Genomic DNA, 24704 nt, shown 5'->3' on the forward strand with positions numbered 1-24704 from the left:
AGATATTTGCTTAAGGTTAATATTGTTTATCTTCATATATGTTCCCAAAGTCATCCTCCAAAAACATTGTACCAATTCAGATTCTGCCCACAAGTGCAAGATGTCTGCCTCTCACACCCTGGTTAACACCAAATCCTTATCAGATATTTTTACATTTACTGACCTGATACGTGGTCAGGTAGAATTGACCTTTTGTTTTTCTATTAGCATTTCCCCTGTTGCTGGTGACATGGACATCTTTTCTTTTTTTTTTTTTTTTTTTTTTTAATTTTTTTTTTTTCAACGTTTATTTATTTTTGGGACAGAGAGAGACAGAGCATGAACGGGGGAGGGGCAGAGAGAGGGAGACACAGAATCGGAAACAGGCTCCAGGCTCTGAGCCATCAGCCCAGAGCCTGACGCGGGGCTCGAACTCCCGGACCGTGAGATCGTGACCTGGCTGAAGTCGGACGCTTAACCGACTGCGCCACCCAGGCGCCCCCATGGACATCTTTTCAATTACCGTATACTTTTTAAAATAATTCATCCTGGAGAAGTGACTTGAGCACTGGCGCCTGGTGCATAGCAGTAGACAGCCCTGGTTATTCTGTGGTCCTTGCCTTGTTGTTTCCTGAATTTCATTTGAACTTTTTATAATTTGCCACCATAACTCCTAAAAAATGGTGGAACTCTACAATGGACATCCATAAATATAGTTGCTCATTTTATTTACTATCTTACTCTTTAATATCTTACATATAAAGGTCATTCACATGTCCTCATAGAATTGTAATTTATTTTGTTTCCTAGTATTTGCTTTCTGAAGTTCATCCTGACTTCCCAGCTCTGACTGGACTCAAGATAACCTAGCATTTTCTTTCTGTGGAAATACTCATTCCTCTCTAGTTAATACACCAAGTTTTCCTCTAAACAACTTTTTCTCTTTGGTACTAATTATTAATATAATAAACTTATTTTTACTTCCATTTTTTTCCTCCAAGATACTAGTAGCTCTTCCAATAACAAGCAAAATCAGCAATGAGCAAGGATATTGATCAGAAGTATACCTGATAAGGGCGTCTGGGTGGCTCAGTCAGTTGAGCATCAGACTTCAGCTCAGGTCATGAACTTGTGGTTCATGAGTTTGAGCCCCGCGTCAGGCTCTGTGTAGACAGCTCAGAGCCTGGAGCCTGCTTCAGATTCTGTGTCTCCCTCCCCCTTTGTTCCTCCCCCACTTGCACTCTGTCTCTCTGCCTCTCAAAAAAATAAAGATTAAAAAAAGAAGAAGAAAAAGAAGAAGAAGTATACCTGATGTAGTGTAAAGAGGGTGAGCTTTGAACTCCAAGAGATCTAAGTTTGAATCTTAACTTCCACACTTCTTGCCATGATCTTCAGTGAGCTTCTCAACCTCTTTGGGCCTCAATTTCCAAATTCATAAAATAGAACTAATAATACCTACCTGTTGGATTTGTTGAGGAGTAAATATGATGATTATCAAATACTTAACATGGTTCTTGATCCAATAAGTGCTTATTTTTAAATAGCATTTTATAACATCTAAATTATTTGACATTTAAGTACATTCTGTAAACTAAGCATAGTGCTTAAAAACTTCTACTGTAGTTGCTCAGTCTTTTTTAAGTATAAACATCTTACCCCAGTTACATTTCTTTTTTTTTATTTTTAATTTTTTTTTTCAACGTCTATTTATTTTTTGGGGGACAGAGAGAGACAGAGCATGAACGGGGGAGGGGCAGAGAGAGAGGGAGACACAGAATCAGAAACAGGCTCCAGGCTCTGAGCCATCAGCCCAGAGCCCGATGCGGGGCTCGAACTCACGGACCGCGAGATCGTGACCTGGCTGAAGTCGGACGCTTAACCGACTGCGCCACCCAGGCGCCCCCCAATTACATTTCTTAATATGCCCCTGATTTTCTCCAAGTATCCATGCTCACCAGTAAGGCAGACCTCTTGCTGAGAAACACAGAAAATCTTTAGACATCTGGTTTTACCTTTAAAGTCTTTTGAAAGGTATAAATGTATTAATATCTGTATATTTCAATTCCAGAATCTGTAATGCTTTCACCTCACTGTATCCGCTAAGAAAGTTTTAAAACATTTTTTTTTTTTACATTTATTTATTTTTGAGAGACAGAGAAAGACAGAGCGTGAGCAAGGGAGGGGCAGAGAAGGAGACACAGAATCTGAAGCAGGCTTCAGACTCTGAGCTGTCAGCACAGAACCCTACACGGGGCTCAAACCCATGAACCACAAAGTCATGACCTGAGCCGAAGTCGGACACTTAACCAACTGAGCCACCCAGGCGCCCCTCCCCTAGGAAAGTTTTAAAAGATTATTTCCCTTAACATCTTAAGGTTATTAATGTTAAGATAACTGGCTAAATCCAAGAGAAAAGCTCTTCTTCCTAAATCTCCAACAAAACCCTATATAGCTAAATGGCTTTCCATGGGACCAATAGAAAGGAATTTCACCTACATCTCTGATCAAAGGGACCACCATTATTAATTATTTTAATAATTAATTTCTGTTGCTTTAGTTTTTAGTGATGAGCTGGAATTTTCTCTCAGCTTTAATACAGCTTTTCTTGTACTTCTAATTCAGATGCCACTGTTAGAGAGGATTCAGATGAAATAGAGACCTCTCATAAGGAACATAAGGACCATTCATGAATTTGTATGGAAGAAATCCATCTATGGTTCCAACTGGCTTTTAGAAGAAGTGGCCCTTAACAGTAATTCACACAAAGAAGTAAAATCAATTCTGGAAGGGAAAGCCTAGAACTGAATAGTTCTAGATTGGATAAGTATGACAGAGAAGCAAAAGCAGCCTAGAAATTATTATTGATCCAGCACTGTGAGTTGTGCCACTTAAAAATATATTCAGTTAAAATATTTTCTTTCTTTCCTCTAAAATTAAAACCAAATTATAATAAATCTCAGGTTTAGCAATTAGGAAGCAGTGGTCAAAAGCATGCGATATAAGGTCAGACAGATGTAGGGTCAGGTCTGATTCTGCCATTTACTGGCTGTGTCCTTAAACCATATGATAAACTCATGACTCTCATATCTTTTTTTTTTTTAATTTTAAATTTATTTTGAGAGATAGAGAACAAGTGGGGGAGGGGCAGAGAGTGAAGGAGAAAGAAAGTCCCAAGCAGGCTCCATGCTGTCAGCGCAGATCCCAATGTGGGGCTCGATCCCACAAACCATGAGATCATGGACCTGAGCCAAGATCAAGAGCTGGATGTGTAATTGACTAAAAAAAAAGATCTTGAAAGAAAGATAATACCCCTGCCAGAAGTTTTTATAAGGATAAGCAAGATACTTTACATAAAACAACCAAGCGCCTGGCACATAGGAAGCATTCCAGAAATGGAAGTGTTACTGCTCTTCTCCCTGTTCCTGCTTCCACCTCTTCCCCTTACTGAATGCTGAGGGCTGCATTTGTCTGTGGCTTCCTTAAAAGAAATTGGAGATGCAAGGGTTCTCATTTTGGTTCAGTCACAGATTGTTTTACATAATTTTTTTTATGGTCTGTAGATCCTAAAATTCTCATTTGAGGCTTGGTGACCTATTGTATTACTAAGCAACTGGTTAAAAAATTACTTCGCAGCTTTACAGTTTACTAAACTTACTGGTTTAGTATACACACATCAGCTTTGGGCCAATTTGTTTCAGCACAGCATTGGGAAACATTAAAGCACTAATAAGAAAATGATGGAAAACAATGGTGTATTGTAGCCCCACTTTGTTTTTTATATTTAAATAATCTAAAGTAACTAAAATAATAATGGCTATCTTTAATGCTAGACATTTACCATATGTGATTTGTCTAATATACCAGTAACCTTTATTTACAGCTGAGTAAGCTGAGGCTCAGCAAACTTTATAACCCACAGTCAAAGTGCTAATAAATGACAAGAAGGAGCATCCAAACAATATTTATTCAGCTCCAGAGCCTGTGTTTGTTTTTACTAATCCAGTGTCTCTCATAATTATGAATTCAGTGCATTTTTTCTATTGAAGTATAAAGAAAGCGTGCATTCACTAACTGGAACATATGCTAAAAAAACAAGATGGCATTTACCTTGATGAATGTACAGTCTAAAGTATTAGACTATATCCAACACCAGATTTTTATTAGTCACTGCATTTCAAAATGATCAGAAAAGAATTGCTGGGCCAACAATGAATAAATTTACACTCAACTGTAATATAAAACAGAGAGCCAATTTATTAGTTTAGAAAATGATATCCCTTTCCAGTTTCTAAAATATCTGTGTCTGCAATATAAGGTAGGGATTCAGGATGCCCAAGAAGCTGAATTATTTATCAGGAGATTACTTAGCAAAGGGAGGTAAATTATCAGGAGGACTATTTTATCCAAATCATGGGGAGATACGGGCTATCCCTGATGCATAGCAAAGACTAACTCTCCTGAGGACTAAATTACTCATGACCCAAGTTTCAACATCTTTCTCTCCTGGACAGTTCTACACATACTGGTATAAAGTTTGTATGTCTGAAAAAAAAGGTTTCTCTATACTAAAACCCCCTTCAGTTGATAGAGTCTCTTAGCTGTGTTAATTGTACTGATTAATCTAGGGAGCTGTTACTATAAAAGTGGCTATTACAATAACATGCTAGACATTGTGTCTCCGTCAACACATATCGATTTAACTAGTTTAACTCTCTGCAATCATGTATCTCTTGTGTGAGTAGATAATCTGATAGCTCCCACTATATAATCAACTTCTGGAACCAAGATGCAGTTTGTGTCCCAAATAAGCCTATTGCCAGTTATTCAACCCTAAAATTTTTGTAGCTAACAGATATTCACCTATGTTCAGAAAGAGGGTAAATAACCCTAAGCAGCTGGGTCATTTATTCTTTTACTTGAGGTGCATTTTAAGCCAGGTTTTCCAAGCTGAACCACCAGGTGGCAGTGCTAATCAAAGCCGGATATTGATAGTGACCGTGTTGTGGATTTTTCTTTAAGTCGCATTTTTCTCAGTTTTCCTCAAATAAAGAAGCAATTAATGATCCTTGTCATACATTTTTAATTACTAATTATTAAATAATAATAACAACTTCCATGCTCTCATCCTAACCTCTGAAAACTGTACCTTAAATGTGTATAAGCACTTCTCAAAAGAAAACCTTAATGTTCTATAGGTAGATACAGAATGAGAAATTATTTCATTTTTATAAATAGGATGTTATCTCTGCCACCTGAATATGTGCAATCCACATCTTTGACAACTAAAGTAACAGCACTTCACTATTTTCAAGGCAGTTCAACACTGCCAGCCTCCTGGCTAAATAGAAGCATGACTAAGATATACAGAATTGCATGCTCTTCTGTTCTCTGCATGGCAGCATAGACTACCAAAAAATGATATCTGGACCTCATTGGATTAGCATTCTTCCCACTTTGCCCTATACAGAATGTTGGGCTTTACTGTTATATGTCCTCAGTTTTATAAAGGGTGAGTATAATACCACAAGGCCTCATGGGCCCGGTATGTTGGAGACATAGAAATGTTTGACACCTGGGGGGGAAGGGGGGAATATTGGCCTCATAGTATAAGAAGACAACTTCTAAGTCAAATTTAACAGTTATTTGTCTAAGTATCTCTATGTCCCTTGTTACAATTTGTGATTATGTATTGATTTTTATTTTGATTTGTTTATAATCTGTTGGCCGGTCCCATTCACAAAATATAATCTCTAGTTGGGGCAGGGACCATATCTATTTTACTGTCCCTTGGTACCCAGTGCTTAACAATTATTAGCACTCAATAAGTACTAAATAGATGGATAACCAGTTCTAAGATAAATCATCCTAAGAAAGGATTAATCCATGTAGATTTCATTTTCTAGATGTCTTTCCTGGTGACGTTTGTTTTACCCTTCATTTAAAAAAGTGGATGTTCAGGGGCGCCTGGGTGGCTCAGTCGGTTAAGCGTCCGACTTCAGCTCAGGTCATGATCTCGCGGTCCGTGAGTTCAAGCCCCGCGTCGGGCTCTGTGCTGACAGCTCAGAGCCTGGAGCCTGTTTCGGATTCTGTGTCTCCCTCTCTCTCTGCCCCTCCCCCGTTCATGCTCTGTCTCTCTCTGTCTCAAAAATAAATAAATGTTAAAAAAAAAATTTTTTTTTAGAAAAGTGGATGTTCAGTAGTAGCTAAAATAAAGAAAATGGAAGTTCAAAAACTACACATACGGAACCAGTACTTTAACTTCAATTCCAACTTCTCATCTAGTCTATTTCATGTTATCCCTGCAGACTTGCTGCTAATCAACCACTTCCCTGTCCTCCTTTCTCAGGGAGGGGTGTGCTGGAATTAACCTGAGAAAGCATAACACTGCTGGCTCCTTCTAGGCAGCAGCAACGATTTATTAGTCTTCACGTGCCCAGCATTGAGCACAATGCCTGGCACCTAATATTCCATAATGGAGTATCATTCAGCAATAAAAAGGAATGACGTCCTGACATATACTGAACCTTACATGGATGAACCTTGAAAACGTGCTGAGTAAAAGAAGCTGGGGTGTCTGGGTGACTCAGTCGGTTAAGCGTCCGACTTTGGCTCGGGTCATAATCTCATGGTTTGTGAGTTCAAGCCCTGCATCAGACTCTGTGCTTAGAGCTTGGAGCCTGCTTCAGAGTCTGTGTCTCCCTCTTTCTCTCTGCCTCCTCCCCTGCTTGTGCTTGCTCTCTCGCTCTCTCTCTCCCTCTCTGTCAAAAATAAATTTAAAAAATAATAATAAATGAAAGAAGCTGGTCACAGAAAACAAAACCACATATTTTATGACTTCTTTTATATGAGGTATCCAGAATAGGCAAATCCATAGTGACAGAAAGTAGATTAGTTTTGCATAGGGATGGGAAGGCTGGGAGAAGTGGGGAGCAGTGACTGCTAATGGGTATGTGGTTTTTTGGGAGGATGATGAAAATATTCTGAAGTTGCTTATGGTGTTGGTTACAAAACCCTGTGGATATGCTAAGAGTTATATGAATAGTGATATGTGAAATATATCTCACTGAGGCTGTTATTTAAAAAGCAAAAACAAAATAACCTTTGAATTTCTTTTTTATATCTGAAGAGGCCAACTAAATGCTGGAGATTTGTCACAAGCTTGTTTTAACTAATAGAATTTAGTTTTATGAAATATATTTTTCCATAGTATGGACTCAAAGTACCAATTTCTTAAGAAAAGTATGCTGATCATAAAAAATGATAAACATTCTCTCAATGTTTTTATATCTGCTTATTTTATGACTAATTGTTTCTTATTCAATAACCTAGGGTCTTTTTGTGCTTTATCTCAAAGGAGACTAAACGAACAATTACAATTCAAAATCTGAGATATTATTAAAGCAAAATTTTAATTGTGTGTTGTGATCTAATTAATAACATACTTTATGTTTCAGTCGGTGGAAGCTGGTGACGTGAAGCACACAACTGCAGCATCAGGACCAGCATCAGTAGTTGCTGATCCACCCAGTACTGAAAAAGAAATAGACCCTAGCAGCATCCCCACTACCATCAAGTACCAAGATGACAATTCTCTGGCCCATCCAAATGTAAGAGCCTTAAATCGTAAGAATGTCAATTGAAATCTAGTTGACTGAAATTAATTCAAACTGTTGTCCTTTTTTGCTGATGACAAGAAGACCATTGGAAGAAAAGGATTCATATGTTCCTATTCGTTACAAATAAACAGCTAACCCCCATCCCTTAGAGCAGTGACATTGAATCTGGTGTGGCCCAAATCATGTTGTCTGACTTTTAGAAGTATTCTTTCTGTGCTTAACAAAAATAAGCAAAAAAAAAAAAAAAAAAAAGATTTTTGTTTTCTTTTTAATCTGGCACTAAAATATCTAATTCTGGTTCAGCTCCAGTTGGTTCATTGACTGTGAACATGTCACTGACACACATATTTTTCTGTCTACTCTGAAGTGGTATCATTCCACTGTGTCTCTGATAAAGGGTATAGGAAATACACTTCACAAAATAAGGTGTAAAATTGTTAACACATGATGCTGATATTAGTCCTTTTACTCCAAGACTTTCTGAACATTAACTCCAGATAGAATATCTTCAATTGAGAAGGCAATTGTTAAACTGAGAAGTAGCCAAAACTTGCGCTAAAAGATGTATTCTATAAAGATGTTTTCTATGATTCATGTTATGTAAGGTCAAATCCAAGTTATTGGCAAACTATAACATTTTTCCTTTTTCTTTTCCTTTTTTAGCTATTTATTGAGAAAGCTGATGCTGAGGAAAAGTGGTTCAAGAGATTAATTGCTCTCCGACAAGAAAGGCTAATGGGCAGTCCTGTGGCCTAAGTGAAATACATATGGTTGAATTGACAGTAACATTGGAAATTTAGGTTTTAAAATCCCAGTATTAACGTTTTACTCTTAAAAAGCAGTTAGCTGATTATATTAAAAGGTAATACCATTTCATTTTTTTCTCACGTAGGCTTGAATATTTGTTGATTTGAACTTAAACATTGCGAATATTAAAACTAGTGTGAAATTTAACAATGCATGAAAATGTCATACTGTTAATAAAGCTAATCTTAAAAATATCAGTGATAATAAAAATAAATGGTACATAGTAGTGTTTCTGAGTACAATTTGGAAGATACCAGTCGTCATGTAAGAACACAATTTTGCATATGTAAGAATCAAACTATATCCTATACATATGAGATTTCATCTTCCATGTATTATGAAACCATTTTTGAATCTTTTATTTCACCTTATTATAAAAATTTAGGCAGAATAAAAAGCACTCTAACCAATCTAAGCAGAATGAGCATTTTAATCTTAAAAGAAAAACATTTTTTTTAAATTCTTGACAAATAATGATTTTTGCTTAGAGATCAGCATTTACGAAGTATTCCTTTTTAAACATGTTAGCAGATCCCAGCTCATTCTTCTAGAAATCATATGTTCATGCTAAACCTCCTCAGTTGACCAAATACCCAAGATGGGGAAATCATTTCTGAGGAAACTGAAAAAGAGCTCTCATTTAGGCCTTACTTAACCAACTGCTGTTCCCTGCAGAGGAAGCCAGCTAATTGTAATTTTGATAAGGCTGTCTGTCATTGTAGAATACCTTTCTCTAGTAGCTGAATGAAAATCAACTATGCAGTCCGTGCTAAACATGCCAGAGATAAGATTCTCTAGGCCTTGCCTTACAAAACTAGTTTTCAACAACTGCCATGAATATTTCCTTTCTATTTTGTTCTGTTGTCTGGTCTCACTCTAATTTAGTCTCTCTGGAGACTATACCTCAGAATACAAGATACACACGCAAAGTGTTTGGGAGAAGATTGCCAATATTTAGGACAGTTTAAAGCCATCTTTGTTATATTTCTGAGACTACTACAATTCTAATTCCTGTTAAAAATTTTTTTTAAATATTAAGATTCCAGGTGCAAAAGGTCTGGAAAATAGACTGATGACAAAATACTTGTTTTCATACAAGAATGGTTCACATTCTAAAATAGATGCCTGGGTTTTTTTTTTTTTCTTTTTAGCTCTCAGTAAAAGTGCCCAGCATAAACTAAAGTTTGTGTGGTTTTTAATATAGATAGGCACGTTTTTAGTGACTAAAAAAGAGCTTACAATTTTTGAAATATTTTGTATTTCATTCTTTGCATAACTTGTAAACAGTAAAAGTACATCCTTTTGGAAAGTATACCTTAGTGGTCTAGGCAAGACTCTGGGTTGTCATTTGGGCCACTAGTTATTCTCCAGAGAGCCTGGACTAGGCATTTTTTTCTCAGTATGCCTAATGTTCCTTACCAGTAATATAGTGAAAATATTATTATATACTTTAATTATGTTTAACACCAGTGTTCCTTTGTGGCAAGTAGCCCAAATACAGAAGTTTAAATTACAATTGATTTGTATTTTAAAGCTAAATACAGAGATAAAGAATCAAGTTTTTTTTTTAATTAACTAAACTTTGGTCCCTGCAGGAACTCAATGACTATTCCCCTCTTTCCTGATTGCCAGTATGATTCATTTTAATATATTATTAACTTCATTTACTTACATTCCTGTTGAAGCCTACAATATTACCACACAAGCCAAATCAAATTTAATGAGAAAGACCTCAGAGACTACTATCAAATATATCACCATACTCAAGCTAGGTGATGCATCCTGGCTTTCTTTAATATCCTAATATAATGAGTCTATAAAACAGAATAATCCCTTTCATGTCACTTGACTAATGATAACAATTTGGACTTAACATGAGACCTCAGTGTTTCTTGAAGCGTTGATTTCATACAAAATGATGAGTGCTAGTAATATAAGTTGGTTTTTCATTTCTGACTGCATCCTCAGGGAAAATGGAATAAGAACACTAAGTCACTCACCTGCTGCACTTCAGCATCCTCACATTAAAATGAGGATGCTAATAGTGGACCTGCTTTCTTTGGGTTTTCAGTAAAATAACATAAAAGAATGCCCTTTATAGAAAAAGTATACTATTTTGTCAAAATAACACTTTGGCATGGTAGCCATCTTCATGAAATACGGAACAAATAGTTGCATGTTATGGTGCAAAAGCTACACCTCAACATCCATGTACTCCACATGTATGCGCTTTAAATGCCACAGCCAATGGATTCCATCCCCTCCCTCCCTGCCAAGAACACAGGAAATCCTACTTGCTCTGCAGTTAACGACCTGCCATCTACTTACTGGAGGGACCTCAGGTCTTCTTCAGTCAAATTTACCCACTTATTCGTTAATCTTTTTTTGAATACCTAGTTTGCACTGGGCACAGTGCATGCAGTTGGGTATACACACGTGAATCTAGTGGGGATCCTGCCTCCTCAAGGCTTAGTTATGAAGCCCAGACATGTAATATGATATAACTAATAGAATACTTAGTGGCAGAGGAGAGGGCATGGTTGCAGTCGAAAGAGAAATTACTCCAAGTTAGAAAATTAAAGAAGACTTCATGGAAGAAATCCCAACTGACAAAGACTTGAAAAACAAGATAGCTCCTGGAGCCACAAGAACTCACAGCCACCCCCCTCCATCTTCCTAATAGTTGATCTAGAAGGCTGGGAACCATCACAGTGCTAATGCAGGGAAGAATCTCTCTCACGAAAGACCCAAGTGGCCCTGCCTCTCCAGAAAATATTTGAGGGGTGCCTGGGTGACTCAGTTAAGCAACTGCCTCTTGGTTTCAGCTCATGTCATGCTCTCACCATCACGAGATTGAGCCCCATGCTGGGCTCTGCTCTGACAGCACAGGGCCTGCTTGGGTTCTCTCTCTCTCTCTCTCTCTCTCTCTCTCTCTCTCTCTCTCTCTCTCTCAAAAATAAATGAATAAACTTAAAAAAGAAAATATTTGAGTCTTTACAGCAGAACAGGAGTACAAATGGAGGTAAGAAAGAACACTGTGAATTCTCTAATCATCTTCACCTTTTATCATAGGGATAGATGTTGATCAATATATTTAATTCATGGGGGTTTTTTTCTAAGTCAAAGAAAATGCTCTATCATCTGTATTTCCAAGTTATTTTTACTATCATTGGATCCCAGCATCTAGCCCATTCCTGACACAAAGAAGTCTTTCAATAAATACTTTCCAATGAAGGAAGAATAGATTTGTCCATGTTGAATGAGCAGTCTATTTAATAGTCTGGCTATTTAAATGAATCAGGCTATTGGGGCACCTGGGTGGCTCAGTTGGTTAAGTATCCAACTTCGGCTCAGGTCATGATCTCACCGTTCATGAGTTCGAGCCCCGTGTCAGGCCCTGTGTTGACAGCTCTGAGCCTGGAGACTGCTTTGGATTCTGTGTCTCCTCTCTTGGCCCCTCCCCTGCTCGCTCTCTCTCTCTCTCTCTCTCTCTCTCAAAAAAATAAACATTAAATGACTCCAGCTATTTATTTGGAGCCAGTACAATTAATCAATCAAAAATTCTATACCAAAAGAATTGAAAGTAGGGTCTCAAAGAGATGCTTGCACACCCATGTTCATAATAGCATTATTCACAATAGCTAAAACATGAAAGAAACCCAAGTGTCCATGGATAGATGAATGGATAAGTAAAATGTGGCCTATATATACAATGGAATGTTACTTGGCCTTAAAGAGGAAGGAAAGTTTGAGTGAAATAAGTCAGAGAAAGACAAATACCGTATGAGCTCACTCATACGTGGGATTTAAGAAACAAAACAATGGAGAGGCATCTGGGTGGCAGTCCAACTCTTGATTTCAGCTCAGGTCATGATCTCAAGGTTCATGAGTTCGAACCCCACATCGAGTTCTGTACTGACAGCCCTGAGTCTACTTGGGATTCTCCCTCTCTCTGCCCCTCCCTCGCTCACACCGTGCTATTTCTCTCTCACACACAAAATGAATAAATAAGCTTAAAAAAGGAAAAAAAAAAAAAAAAAACAATGGGCAAAGGGGGAAAAAAAGAGACAAACCAGGAAATAGACTCTTAATTACAGAGAACAAGCTGATGGTTACCAGATGGGTGAAATAGGTGATGGGGACTAAGGAGTGCCCTTGTCGTGATGAGCACTGAAATGTATAGAACTGTTGAATCAGTATATTGTATGCTTGAAAATAATATAACACTATATGGTAACTAACTTAAAAGGAGGAAGGAAATTCCACAATATACTACAACATGGATGACCCTTGAGGACATTATGTTCAGTAAAATAACCCAATCACAAAAAGACAAACACTGTATGGTTCCACTTTTATGAGATACTCAGAGTAGTTAAGATCATAAAGACAGAAGGCATAATGGTAGTTGCCCAGGCTGAGGGAGGGGGAAATGAGCTATTATTTAATGGGTAAAGAATTTCAGTTTCACAAGGTGAAAAGAGGGGTGCCTGACTGGCTCAGTCAGTACAGCATGCAACTCTTCATCTCCGGTTGTAAGTTTGAGTCCCACGTTGGGTGGAAGGATTACTTTTTTTAAAAAAATCTTAAAAAATTAAAAAGAGGAAAAGAATTATGGGGATGGATGGTAGTGATAGTTTCACAGTAATGTGAATGTATTAGTACCACTGAACTGTACATTTAAAAATGGTTGGGGCGCCTGGGTGGCGCAGTCGGTTAAGCGTCCGACTTCAGCCAGGTCACGATCTCGAGGTCCGTGAGTTCGAGCCCCGCGACAGGCTCTGGGCTGATGGCTCAGAGCCTGGAGCCTGTTTCCGATTCTGTGTCTCCCTCTCTCTCTGCCCCTCCCCCGTTCATGCTCTGTCTCTCTCTGTCCCAAAAATAAAAATAAACGTTGAGAAAAAAAAAAAATTAAAAATGGTTAAGATGGGGGCGCCTTGGTGGCTCAGTCGGTTGAGCGTCAGACTTCAGCTCAGGTCATGATCTCACATTCCATGAGTTCGAGCCCCGCGTCGGGCCCTGTGCTGACAGCTCAGAGCCTGCAGCCTGCCTCTGATTCTGTCTCCCTCTCTCTCTGCTCCTCCCCTGTTCCCCTGTTCTCTCTCTCTCTCTCTCTCTCTCTCACAAATGAACAAACATTAAAAAAAAAGAAAAAAAAAATTTTAAAAAAGTAAAAATGGTTAAGATGGTAATTGTTACGTTTATTATACCACAGTAAAAAAAATTCTAAAATAAAATGTCATCAGTAGGTAGAAAGTGCTTTCTGTTGCATTTGGGACTTTGACAAATGGAGCAGAGTTTAAGCAAGGATCTTACTAGTTCTACCCTACACCAGACTTTCTGGTCTAATTTTTTTATTGCTTAAATGATATTGCAAATGATGTGGATGTGGTCATTCAGGGTCCACCCGCTGGCTCCTATGATTGCTGTCCTTGCAAGGCCAGTGTTCAAGAAATAAAGGCTACCAATATAGTAATACCGTAAACTCAACAATGTACCGTTTTATTTTTAGATCTTGAGAAGGAATGGCAAAATGATCCTGCTACAGCTCTCAGACAGAATGATGAACTGAACTGACCCTAACCCTCTCTTAGCATCTTGCAACATGGTACTTGGGCTTAAATCCCACAGTGTAAAAGACATAGTAGAGTGCAGGCTCCCTTCTTGGTCTTTTTTAAAAATTAACTGCTAAAATCCCTTGTCTTCCATAAACTCCATAACCACAGTCTATCTGCCTGTGCTTATTCCACAAAAATTGTGCCATAAAATGAAAAATGAAATTGGAATTTTAAATACTTGAGAAATAAATAAATGTTTTCCAAATGCCAGCACAATGACTGAATGACTATTCTTAAAGATTAGGTAGATTTTTTTAAGCAAATTCTGTCACTGGATTGTTTATTTAGCAGCACTGTAGCTTTTCTCTTTTCTCTTTCTGCTGTAGTAAGTCTAACTGACCTGGAGAAGATAACTCCTATGGCAACTAATTTATTAATAGTTTGAAAAATACCTTTTTCAAAATGCTGTGTATATGGGCCCAACACACTTCCACTGCATGACTCTGCTCAAAATGCTGTGTATATGAATCACCTGGAATCTCAATGTGTGAAGTGAAAATGGAGAGGCATCTAAAATGATGATCTCCCATAAATATGCTTTTCTCCATGTTTATTTCATTAAAAAGAAATTGTAGGGACGCCTGGTGGCTCAGTCAGTTAAGCATCCGACTTCAGGCCAGGTCATGATCTCAGGGTTCGTGAGTTCGAGCCCCACGTTGGGCTCTGTGCTGACAGCTCAGCCTGGAGCCTGTTTCGGATTCTGTGTCTCCCTCTATCTCTGCCCCTCCCCCCCCTCTCAAAAATAAATAAACATTAAAAAATTAAAAGTAAAATTTGTATACCTACCATAGAGCATAATCAGCCTGTCCTGTGTTAATAGCTATTCCACAAAAACAATTCAAGGGGAAACCCTATTCACATTCACACTGTTCTCCTTACAACCAAGCTTATGTTTTAAGGTCATGTGGGCTACTTTCAGAAAAGATGCTCAGAGACTTTTAACTTCCCTTCTTTATAATTAATAAGAACAAATGTGTTAGCATTCACCACAGCCTAGAAAATACCAGAGACTCCATTTTTATTTGTTGTCCTTCACTTGAAATTCCAATTTCAAAGCATTTTCATCTTGCAATAATACCTGTGCAATGTAATTCCAAAGAGACGTTATTCAATTAATTTCTAAATCCCTTCGAAAGGCATTTACAGCTTAGCTTTAAAAGAGTTATAAAGGGGCGCCTGGGTGGCGCAGTCGGTTGAGCGTCCGACTTCAGCCAGGTCACGATCTCGCGGTCTGTGAGTTCGAGCCCCGCGTCGGGCTCTGGGCTGATGGCTTGGAGCCTGGAGCCTGTTTCCGATTCTGTGTCTCCCCCTCTCTCTGCCCCTCGCCCGTTCATGCTCTGTCTCTCTCTGTCCCAAAAATAAATAAACGTTGAAAAAAAAAAATTTTTAAAGAGTTATAAAAATATGTTTTTATCTCTTTATTTATTATTTTTATTGAGAAGCTACCTTAAAATTCTCACAATCTCTGGAAAAAGTGTCTGTCCTCTTACCAGCAAAGACAGCATGATATTAAAATGTATTTTTACTTTGGGAGTCAAAAAAAATGATCTAATATTTAAATGTTATTGGGGGGTTTGAATATTGGATTCTAGTTCAAATGTGGAATGTGTACATTAAATGAATGGCCACTATTTTACTAAACTAATTCTGTTTCTAAGTACTTAAAAATTTTCTCAAGTTTCATGTATGTTTTCTATAAATTATATAATTTAATATACCCTGGTAGCAAATGGTCTCGTACAATTTATTAAATCTGCTCATTTGCTAGCCTTGCATAAATACAAGCAACAGCTTGATAAAAGAATATAGATAGTGAAAGTTATATCAAGAATTAACCTTTTACAGGGCACCTGGATGGCTCAGTCAGTTAAGCATCCAACTCTTGATTTCAGCTCAGGTCATGATCTCACAGTTTGTGAGTTCGAGCCCCACCTCAGGCTCTGTGCTGACAGTGTGGAGCCTGCTTGGGATTCTCTCTCTCCCTCTCTCTGCCCCTCCCCTGTTCACATTCTCTCTCTCAAGATAAATAAGTAAATAAAAAGAATTAACATTTTTCTTAAGTGATATGTTCAACATTTTTGTGATTGGTGAGTTTTTTTCATTAAAAAAAAATTTTTAAAACACAAAAGGAAAGTCAAGCCATCTGTATGCAACCAGTTTTTTAATGTAAAGAAATGTCTGCCCCTCCTGTTATGCCGTTGCTTTGTCTTTCCCTGCAAAGTGACCATTGTTAACAGTCCTTCCCAACCTTGCCGTATGTTTAAAAATATATATCTCTGTGGAGATATTGGTGCATGGGCTCTCTTTTCAGACCATGAAAACAGATTGGTCTGTAATTAACTTTTTTCCCTGATATGCTGTCAATAACTTTTTTGAAGCAATATATCTACATGCCTCATTCTTTTTTTTTTTTTTAAACATTTATTTATTATTGAGAGACAGAGAGAGACAGATCATGAGCAGGGGAGGGAGAGAGGGAGACACAGAATCCGAAACAGGCTCCAGGCTCCGAGCTGTCAGCACAGTGCCCGACGTGGGGCTCGAACTCACAGACCAAGAGATCATGACCTGAGCCGCAGTCAGATGCTCAACCGACTGAGCCACCCAGGCGTCCCGACATGCCTCATTCTTTTTTATGGCTGCATAGATTTCCTAAAAGTGAAATTGCTGTCACAGAATATGCACATTTTGCATTTCAACTATAACAGCAGCAGTAAGTAAACAAATTAGATGATTTTATGCAAATTAGGATTGTATCACTCTCTTCAAATAATTTAAGAACTAAAAATAATTTTATAATCAGAATACATTTTATGTAGCTAGTTCCTTCCATATTCTCTTCAAAATAATTCTTCACAGTGTCCCAGGAGGCTAAACTTTACAGACTGCATCACCCAGTTTCCCTTGCCCTCCAGCTTCTGGTTGGGTTCAGCCAATAGGAAGCACCAGCAGGACTTCAGAAGAAGGAGGAGAGAAAATCTATACCTTTGCTGGGCCATGTTTCAGTTGTGGCTGGTTTCCTAAGGCCACAGCTCTTGTAGGCTAGCCCCTTTCCCAAAGGTGCATCTCTCACTGTGTTATACTAACAGCTCCTTCCTCTCATCCCTTCAGACCCAGGGGCTGAAACAGTTTCCTGTAGCTACTACCACCTGATTGGGGCCCTTAACCCTGCCCACATCCCACATCCCACATCCCTGTATTTAATACCTTCATTAAACTCTTTTTAGTATGTCATCTGTTTCCTGCTGAGACCAAAGCTGATAAAGTTATCTTCAAGGGCAGTGTATTAATTAGGACTAATTAAGTATATCAGTTTCATAACAATAGCATAACAGCAATAGCAACAACAAACCGGCTCAAATAAGAAAAATGTTTCTCTCTCAAGTAAAGGACATTTAAAGGCAGCTGTGATGGACTCATATGTCAGGGACTTGAGCTCTTGTTCCACCGTCTTCAGTAGATGGCTTCCACCACATGCTTCAAACAAGGCTGAAGCTGTATCCAACATTCTCGCATTCCACATGCCCACATTCCAGGCAGCATAAAGGATATACGCTCTCCCTTTTAAAAAGACCAAGAAGTTAAAGTTAAAAGAGACTTGGCCCACAACCGTAGAGTCAACTAATCTTCGACAAAGCAGGAAAGAATATCCAATGAAAAAAAACGTCTCTTCAACAAATGATGTTGGGAAAACTGGATGGCGACATGCAAAAGAATGAAACTGGACCACTTTCTTACACCATACACAAAAATAAATTCAAAATGGATGAAAGGCCTAAATGTGAGACAGGAAAATATCAAAATCCTAGAGAAGAATACAGGCAATAACCTCTTTGCCTTCAGCTGGAGCAACTTCTTACTAGACAGGTTGCCAAAGGCAAGGAAAACAAAAGCAAACATGAACCATTGGGACCTCATCAAGATAAAAAGCTTCTGCACAGCGAAGGAAACAATTAACAAAACTAAAAGGCAGCCTACAGAACGTGAGAATATATTTGCAAATGATATCCAAAAATCTATAAAGAATTTATCAAATCTCAGCACCCAAAAAACAAATAACCCATTTAAGAAATGGGCGGAAGACATGAATAGACACTTTTCCAAAGAAGATATCCAGATGGCCAACCGACACATGAAAAAATGCTGAACATCACTCATCATCAGGGAAATACAAATCAAAACCACAACGAGATACCACCTCACACCAGTCAGAATGGCTAAAATGAACAACACAGGAAACACCAGGTGTCGGCGAGGATGTGGAGAAAGGGGGACCCTTCTTGCACTGCTGGTGGGAATGCAAATTGGTACAGCCACTCTGGAGGACAGTACGGAGGATCCTCAAAAAAAACTAAAAACAGAACTACCCTATAATCCAGCATTTGCACTCTTAGGTGTTTACCCAAAGGACACAAAAATACAGATTCGAGGGGTACATGTACCCCAATTTTTATAGCAGCATTATCAACAATAGCCAAACTGTGGAGAGAACCCAAATGGTCAATGAATTATAAATGAATACAGAAGAGGCGGTATATGCTAAGCAAAATAAGTCAGTCAGAGAAAGACAAATACCATATGATTTCACTCACATGGATTACTTAAGAAACAAAATAGATGAACATAAGGGGGTAAGAGGAGAGACAGAAACAAACCACAAGAGACTCCTTTTTTTAACGTTTATTTATTTATTTTGAGAGAGAGGGAGAGCATGTACAGGGGAGGAGAAGAGAGAGAGGGAGAGGCAGAGAGAATCCCAAGCAGGCTTAATGCGTGTCTTGAACTCACAAACCGTGAGATCATGACGTGAGCCGAAACCAAGGGCCGGACGCTTAACCAACTGAGCCTCCCAGATGCCCCACCACAAGATACTGTTAATGACAGAGAACAAACTGAGGGTTGATGGAGGGAGGTGGGTGGAAGATGCGCTAGATAGGTGACGGATATTAAGAAGGGGACTCGTTGTGATGAGCACTGGGTGTTGTAAATGATGAATCACTGAATTCTATTCCTGAAACCAATATTGCACTGTGTATTAATTAAAATTTAAATTAAAAACTTAAAAGAACTTCAAAATTTATACCATACCAACTAAAACTTAATCAAATGACTACTTTCCTAGTGCAAGAAAGATTAGGAAATGTAGTGTGTTAGCTCATCATAGTAGAAAATACTCTGATAATTATGAATCATAAGATAATATTTCCCTTAAAAATATAGTAAGATCCTAAAATGGACTCTTAACTATAGAGAACAAACTGATGGTTACCAGAGGAGAGGTGGGTGGGAGGATGGATGAAATGGGTGATGGGAATTAAGGAGGGTGCTTGTCCTGATGAGCACTGAGTAATGTATAGAATTGGTTAATCACTGTATTGTACACCTGAAAATAATATAAATATAGTAAAATCCTGAAAAAACTCAGCTACATAGACCATCTACACATTCAAATTCCCATTAATTTAGAAAACAATTTTAAGGAACACAGCTGGGGGCGGGGAAGGGCATGTTCCCTTTCCCAGCTCTCCAAAGGCTAGATACCTTTTCATGAAGTTATATTAAGCAGTAACAGCAATAGCTTTATGTGCAAACATCTCAAATATGAAGTAAGTGGCATTTAGAGCCCAAGAATTCCTAATCACTATTGCTCCTTAGCTTTCTTCCAGACCAATACTAATCAGTTAAGAGTAGTTCTCTGAGCCTGAATGTATCACCTTAAGAGAGATCTGGCATGCATGTTTCAGCTTGACTTTATGTCATAATGGAATGATCTCTTGGGTGAGGGTCCAGGGAAAGGAGGCACCAAATCATCAATTTAACTCTGGTGCCCAACCACCTCCTTTTACATTTAAGTAGTTTCCATGTCTTTATTCAACTTTTTCTCCTCTAGAGGGGGGAAGAAAAGCCCTTTCATTCATCTTATATTGTAAGCACATGGAAAACGCTGAATTCAATTCTAATTCTACATTTATCAAGCAACCTTCTATCGGTGATTTCTGTCTTCACCAGCAGAGTCCTGTCAACAAGTATTTTAATTTGCTAAAGATTGAATTAACCAGTTGCATGATTGCATGTGAATGAAGCAATAAATTTGAATTTTTTATACTTCTCTTGCTCCTGAGAAACCAAGAGAAACCATCTAAGGTAAATGAGAGGCACAGTCTGCCTCTTACTGTCCTTAGAAGAAATGGTTGAAAACAGGTCTACTAATGCTTCTACCCTTTCCCAGTCAATGTGTCAGGGGTAGCAGATCATGTAGAAATTAGGGGCAGAGGCCCCAACTAGTAATAGAGGCCCATTTGCCTGAAGCATGCCCTTGCTTATAGGTCTGGAAACCAAGTGAATTGACAGAAGGGGATGGGGTCCAACAAGGGAAATAGATGAGAACCCCAACTCCAACATGTAAACCAGAAATAGCAGTATGTAGTAAAGTATTTGTTTCCACTGTGATGGCTTTAAAACATGTCTGCAGGGGCGCCTGGGTGGCGCAGTTGGTTAAGCGTCCGACTTCAGCCAGGTCACGATCTCGCGGTCCGTGAGTTCGAGCCCCACGTCAGGCTCTGGGCTGATGGCTCAGAGCCTGGAGCCTGTTTCTGATTCTGTGTCTCCCTCTCTCTCTGCCCCTCCCCCGTTCATGCTCTGTCTCTCTCTGACGTTGAAAAACGTTGAAAAACGTTGAAAAAAAAATTAAAAAAAAAAAAACATGTCTGCAAATTCTTTGATACATTTCCTATTGAGGAGTGAGGGGCTAAGTCCCCTTCCTTGAATCTGGGTCAGTCTTAGGGACTTGCTTTTAACCAAAAGAATGCATCAGAAGTATCACGGCATAACTTCCAAGTCTAGTTTAGGAAAGGCCCATGCTTAATTCTCAGGATACTCACCCTTGGAGCCCTGAGCTGCCATATAAGATGACCAACTACCCAGGAGCTGCCCTGTTGTGGGAAAAGCCGGGCAATATGGAGAGTCCACAGGTTGGTGTTCTGGTTCATAGTCCCAACCAGTCAATAACCCGCCTGTAAGTGAACTCCAACATCTGAATCACCCTAACTGGGGTCCAGAGATTAGCCATCATCATTTCCCCGTCTAAATTCCTTTACCCATGGAATCTATGAGTGTCATAGAATGGCTCTTCTATACCACACAGTTTTGGGGTGGTTTTTGCCTAGTCAGAACACCAATGCTGTTGAGTCACTGAAAATCTGGTTGAACCACATACTGGTAAAGCACTGATGTTTATATGCGGGTCTGCCGAAAGCTGGGTGGTTGCCACCACTGAGGCTGCATGGCATGGTGCTATGAACATGAGCTATCGAGTTAAATCTCTGCTCTGCTTCCTAAATCTCTGTTTCACGATCTATTAAACAGAAATGGTAATTCCTATCTTGCAGAGTTCCTATGCGGATTAGAGTTGATGTGTATAAAACATTCAGCACAGTGCCTAGCAAAGACCCAGAATCGATTAAAAAAAAAAGTTTAAAATAGCAATGCTATTTTACGTTTTTATGTTTCCTGTCATTTCACTTAGAATGAAGCTTTATTCTCTTGTGAGTGATCTTATTTTATAAAGCCAACTCACCATATACAGCTAAGTTGGACAGACAAACCTATAAGAAGGTTTGGGTTAAATGATAAATATAATTAGAAAATGAGAGTGCCATGTGAAAACAAATACAGGGTTATTTAGTGCCTTTAGCTAGAAATCAGCATGTCATATAAAACTGCCATGTGGAAGAGTGAATGAACCATAATCATCAAAATGACTGAGAATTAAGAAAGAAAATTAATTCCCAAAGGAAATCACTGTAGATCTCATTAGTTCAGGGATAACCTACCTTAGGACTTTAATTAAAAATAATATTTATTCCAAATAAATGAGTGCTGACAGGTTTCTGCAGAATCCACAATCTTGGTTATGCTAAATCTTCTTATATTAAGGCAGACATCATTAATCTCATTTGAGATGCCCTCCAGTCGGACAGCTCTTACAGCACTGGGGCAATTTCTTGCAGCAGCCTTTTTATCTTCACAAAGGAGTTATAACTCATGCAGATACCTAATGCAAAAAGGTCTAGGCAATTAGAGACATCACTCTGAGATCCACACTGGCATTTTATCACGTTAGAAAGCATCTCATAATGAGTTTGTTCTCAAATGGAGGCCAATATCTCAACACTACCATCAAATTAACAGTGGTTATTTTATTATTTTATTTACTGTTACCATTCTTGCTTCCAGAAAAGCATCAGGTGTTCTATGAAAATTCATAAAATACAGCAAGATAAAAGAGAAATTTTAACAATTCAATGAAGAAAATAGAGCAAAAGAGATAATGAGGGTGGAAAAGGTAGGAAGAAATTGGAAGAAATCACGTTAATATCCAAAATGCCTACCATAAAGTTTTATGAAGGTATGCACTTTCAAGCTGCCAGCTCATTGTTGGCTTTTATTTCAAGTCGTGTTTAATGATTAATTTTAAGAATTTTGTTTTGTACCTATTCTGATTATTTTTGTAGAAATTACTAATAGACGTATGCACTGGGTTGAACAGTGTTTCCCCGAAATGCGCATCCACTTCAAATCTGTGGTGCCCTTTTGGGAAATAGGCTCCTTGCAGATGTAATCAAGTTAAAATGAGGTCATTCTGGCTTAGTTTCGATCCTAAATCCAGTGACTGGTGTCCTTGTAAGGAGAGAGAGATTTGGATCCAGATACAGGGGAGAAGGCCATGTAATGGCAGAGGCAGAAATCGATGCAATACAGGGATAAGCCAAGGAACACTGAGCACTGTCAACCAGGAGGAAAGAGGCAAGGAGGGACTCTTCCCTAGAGCCTTTAGACGGAACATGGCCCTGCTGACAGCTTGACTTCTAACCTCCAGAACCGTAAGAGAATACATTTCTATTGTTTAAGCCAACCAGTTTGCTGTTAGTCTGTTATGAGAGCCCTAAGAAACGAGTAACAGTGCTTAAATATTTTTCCCCTAAGAACCTAGGATACATGCCCAGTGTGAATATTAAGGCCTGAAAGGAAAAAAAAAATGAAGTAAAAGAAACAAAATTCTAACCATGCTGCCTAGTAAGCTTTTTGTTTAAAACCTATGGCTCTCCTATACACCCTGGCTAGCGACAGAACAAATGTAAGTAAACAAGTGACAAATACTAAGAGGGAAAAGTGATCTTGGAAGCATCCAATCCCATTTAGTTTAACAGATTCTTTTTATGTGGATAAATGGGCTTTTGAAATTGTAATACCTACATTGTTAGATTCTGATTTTTCCAAAGCCATCCAGGGAGGATAGACTTCAAAAAAGGGAAAATTGGAATACAAGTAAATAGTGCACAGGCAAGATGATTTCAGGACCACTTTAAGACTGCACAGAATTAGAGGGGCACCTGGGTGGCTCAGTTGGTTGAGCGTCCGACTTCGGCTCAGGTCATGATCTCTCAGTCTGTGAGTTCAAGCCCCGCGTCGGGCTCTGTGCTGGAGCCTGGAGCCTGCTTCACATTCTGTGTCTCCCTCTCTCTCTGCCCCTTCCCTGCTCACGCTCTGTCTCTCTCTGTCTCAAAAATAAATAAAAACTTAAAAAATATATTTAAAAATAAAAAAAATTAAAAAAAAGACTGCACAGAATTAGAAAGTTAATATAATACCCAGAACCTGATAAATTTATGCTGGACTTTTGCAAACCAGATGAAAATATTAGTTTGCAATCTAAAGATCCTGCAGAAATGAAACTACTGCCTCATGGCCCTGGTATTTTAAGATATGGGTAGCCAGCGATGTGGTGGTGACTGGTGTCCACTCACAAAGGCCTTTTGTGAGGAGTCAGGACACTTAGCTCTCACAGCACAAGACTTGCTGTCAACACAGTTCTGAGTTACGTTCAGAAGACAATATGTGGATGTTACCGGGCTCAGGTATCCTTTCATGCCATGAAAACTCACACTCTCCGTAACTAGATCACAGACTCAAAGCCTGCGGGCCAGATCCAGTCCACAGGCTTGTTCTGTTTGTCTTACTCAGGTATTTTGTTTTTAATTAATGGCTAGCTTTTAAAAATTGGGAGATTCCATATGAAATTCCATATCACCAGTGGGCATGAATTTCTGCAGGGCAATCATCTGGAGCTGAATAGCAATTTCCCCCTTGGCTGGGGGGCAAGCCCCCCAGTGCCCCACTGTGCACCCCTCCAGGAGCCCGTGGCCCTACAGCACAGGGTTAAGAGTACGGGTTCTCGGTCCAGACTCCTGGATGTGTGACCTTGAGCAAATGATTTCTCCTCTGTGGCCCTCAGCTTCCTCTCATGTAAAGTGGGTGTAATAACAGTGTCCATCCCATTAGATGGTTCAGGGGACTGAGGGAGTTAAAACACATAAAGCACTTTGCGTGTGCCTGACACAATAGTGTTTGTTGTTACTTTGATTATTAATTCTTACCATCTTACCTATCCCACTTCCCTCATTTTTATTCCTTGCCTGGCCTTTATTGTTGTGTTTTTGACTCCAGTTCCAGGTCATAGCCTTGCCATCATCTGGAGGGAAAGGAGACAGTCTACCATGTGCCAGCAAAGATTTGCGTGGTGTATTAATAAGAGCCCAGAATCTACAGTCAGACAAGCTGGCTTTCAATCCCAGCTCTACTTCCTAGCAATATGTCCTTAGACAGATTACTTAGCTCTCTAAAG

The 24704-nt window shown here is 38.9% G+C and overlaps 1 protein-coding gene across 1 annotated transcript in view; it reads left to right on the forward strand.

The window, feature by feature from the left end:
* The window catches only part of RSRC1 (arginine and serine rich coiled-coil 1), a 427744-nt gene extending 419119 nt beyond the window's left edge, over positions 1-8625 (forward strand). The window contains exons 9-10 of the mRNA XM_047875829.1: positions 7434-7586; positions 8259-8625. Of these exons, the coding sequence (XP_047731785.1) occupies positions 7434-7586; positions 8259-8351 (246 nt within the window). The 3' untranslated portion in view covers positions 8352-8625. The remainder of the gene's footprint in view (positions 1-7433; positions 7587-8258) is intronic.
* Positions 8626-24704: the final 16079 nt, after the last annotated feature.

Source organism: Prionailurus viverrinus, chromosome C2 (genome assembly GCF_022837055.1).
Source record: "Prionailurus viverrinus isolate Anna chromosome C2, UM_Priviv_1.0, whole genome shotgun sequence".
Lineage (NCBI taxonomy): Eukaryota > Metazoa > Chordata > Mammalia > Carnivora > Felidae > Prionailurus > Prionailurus viverrinus.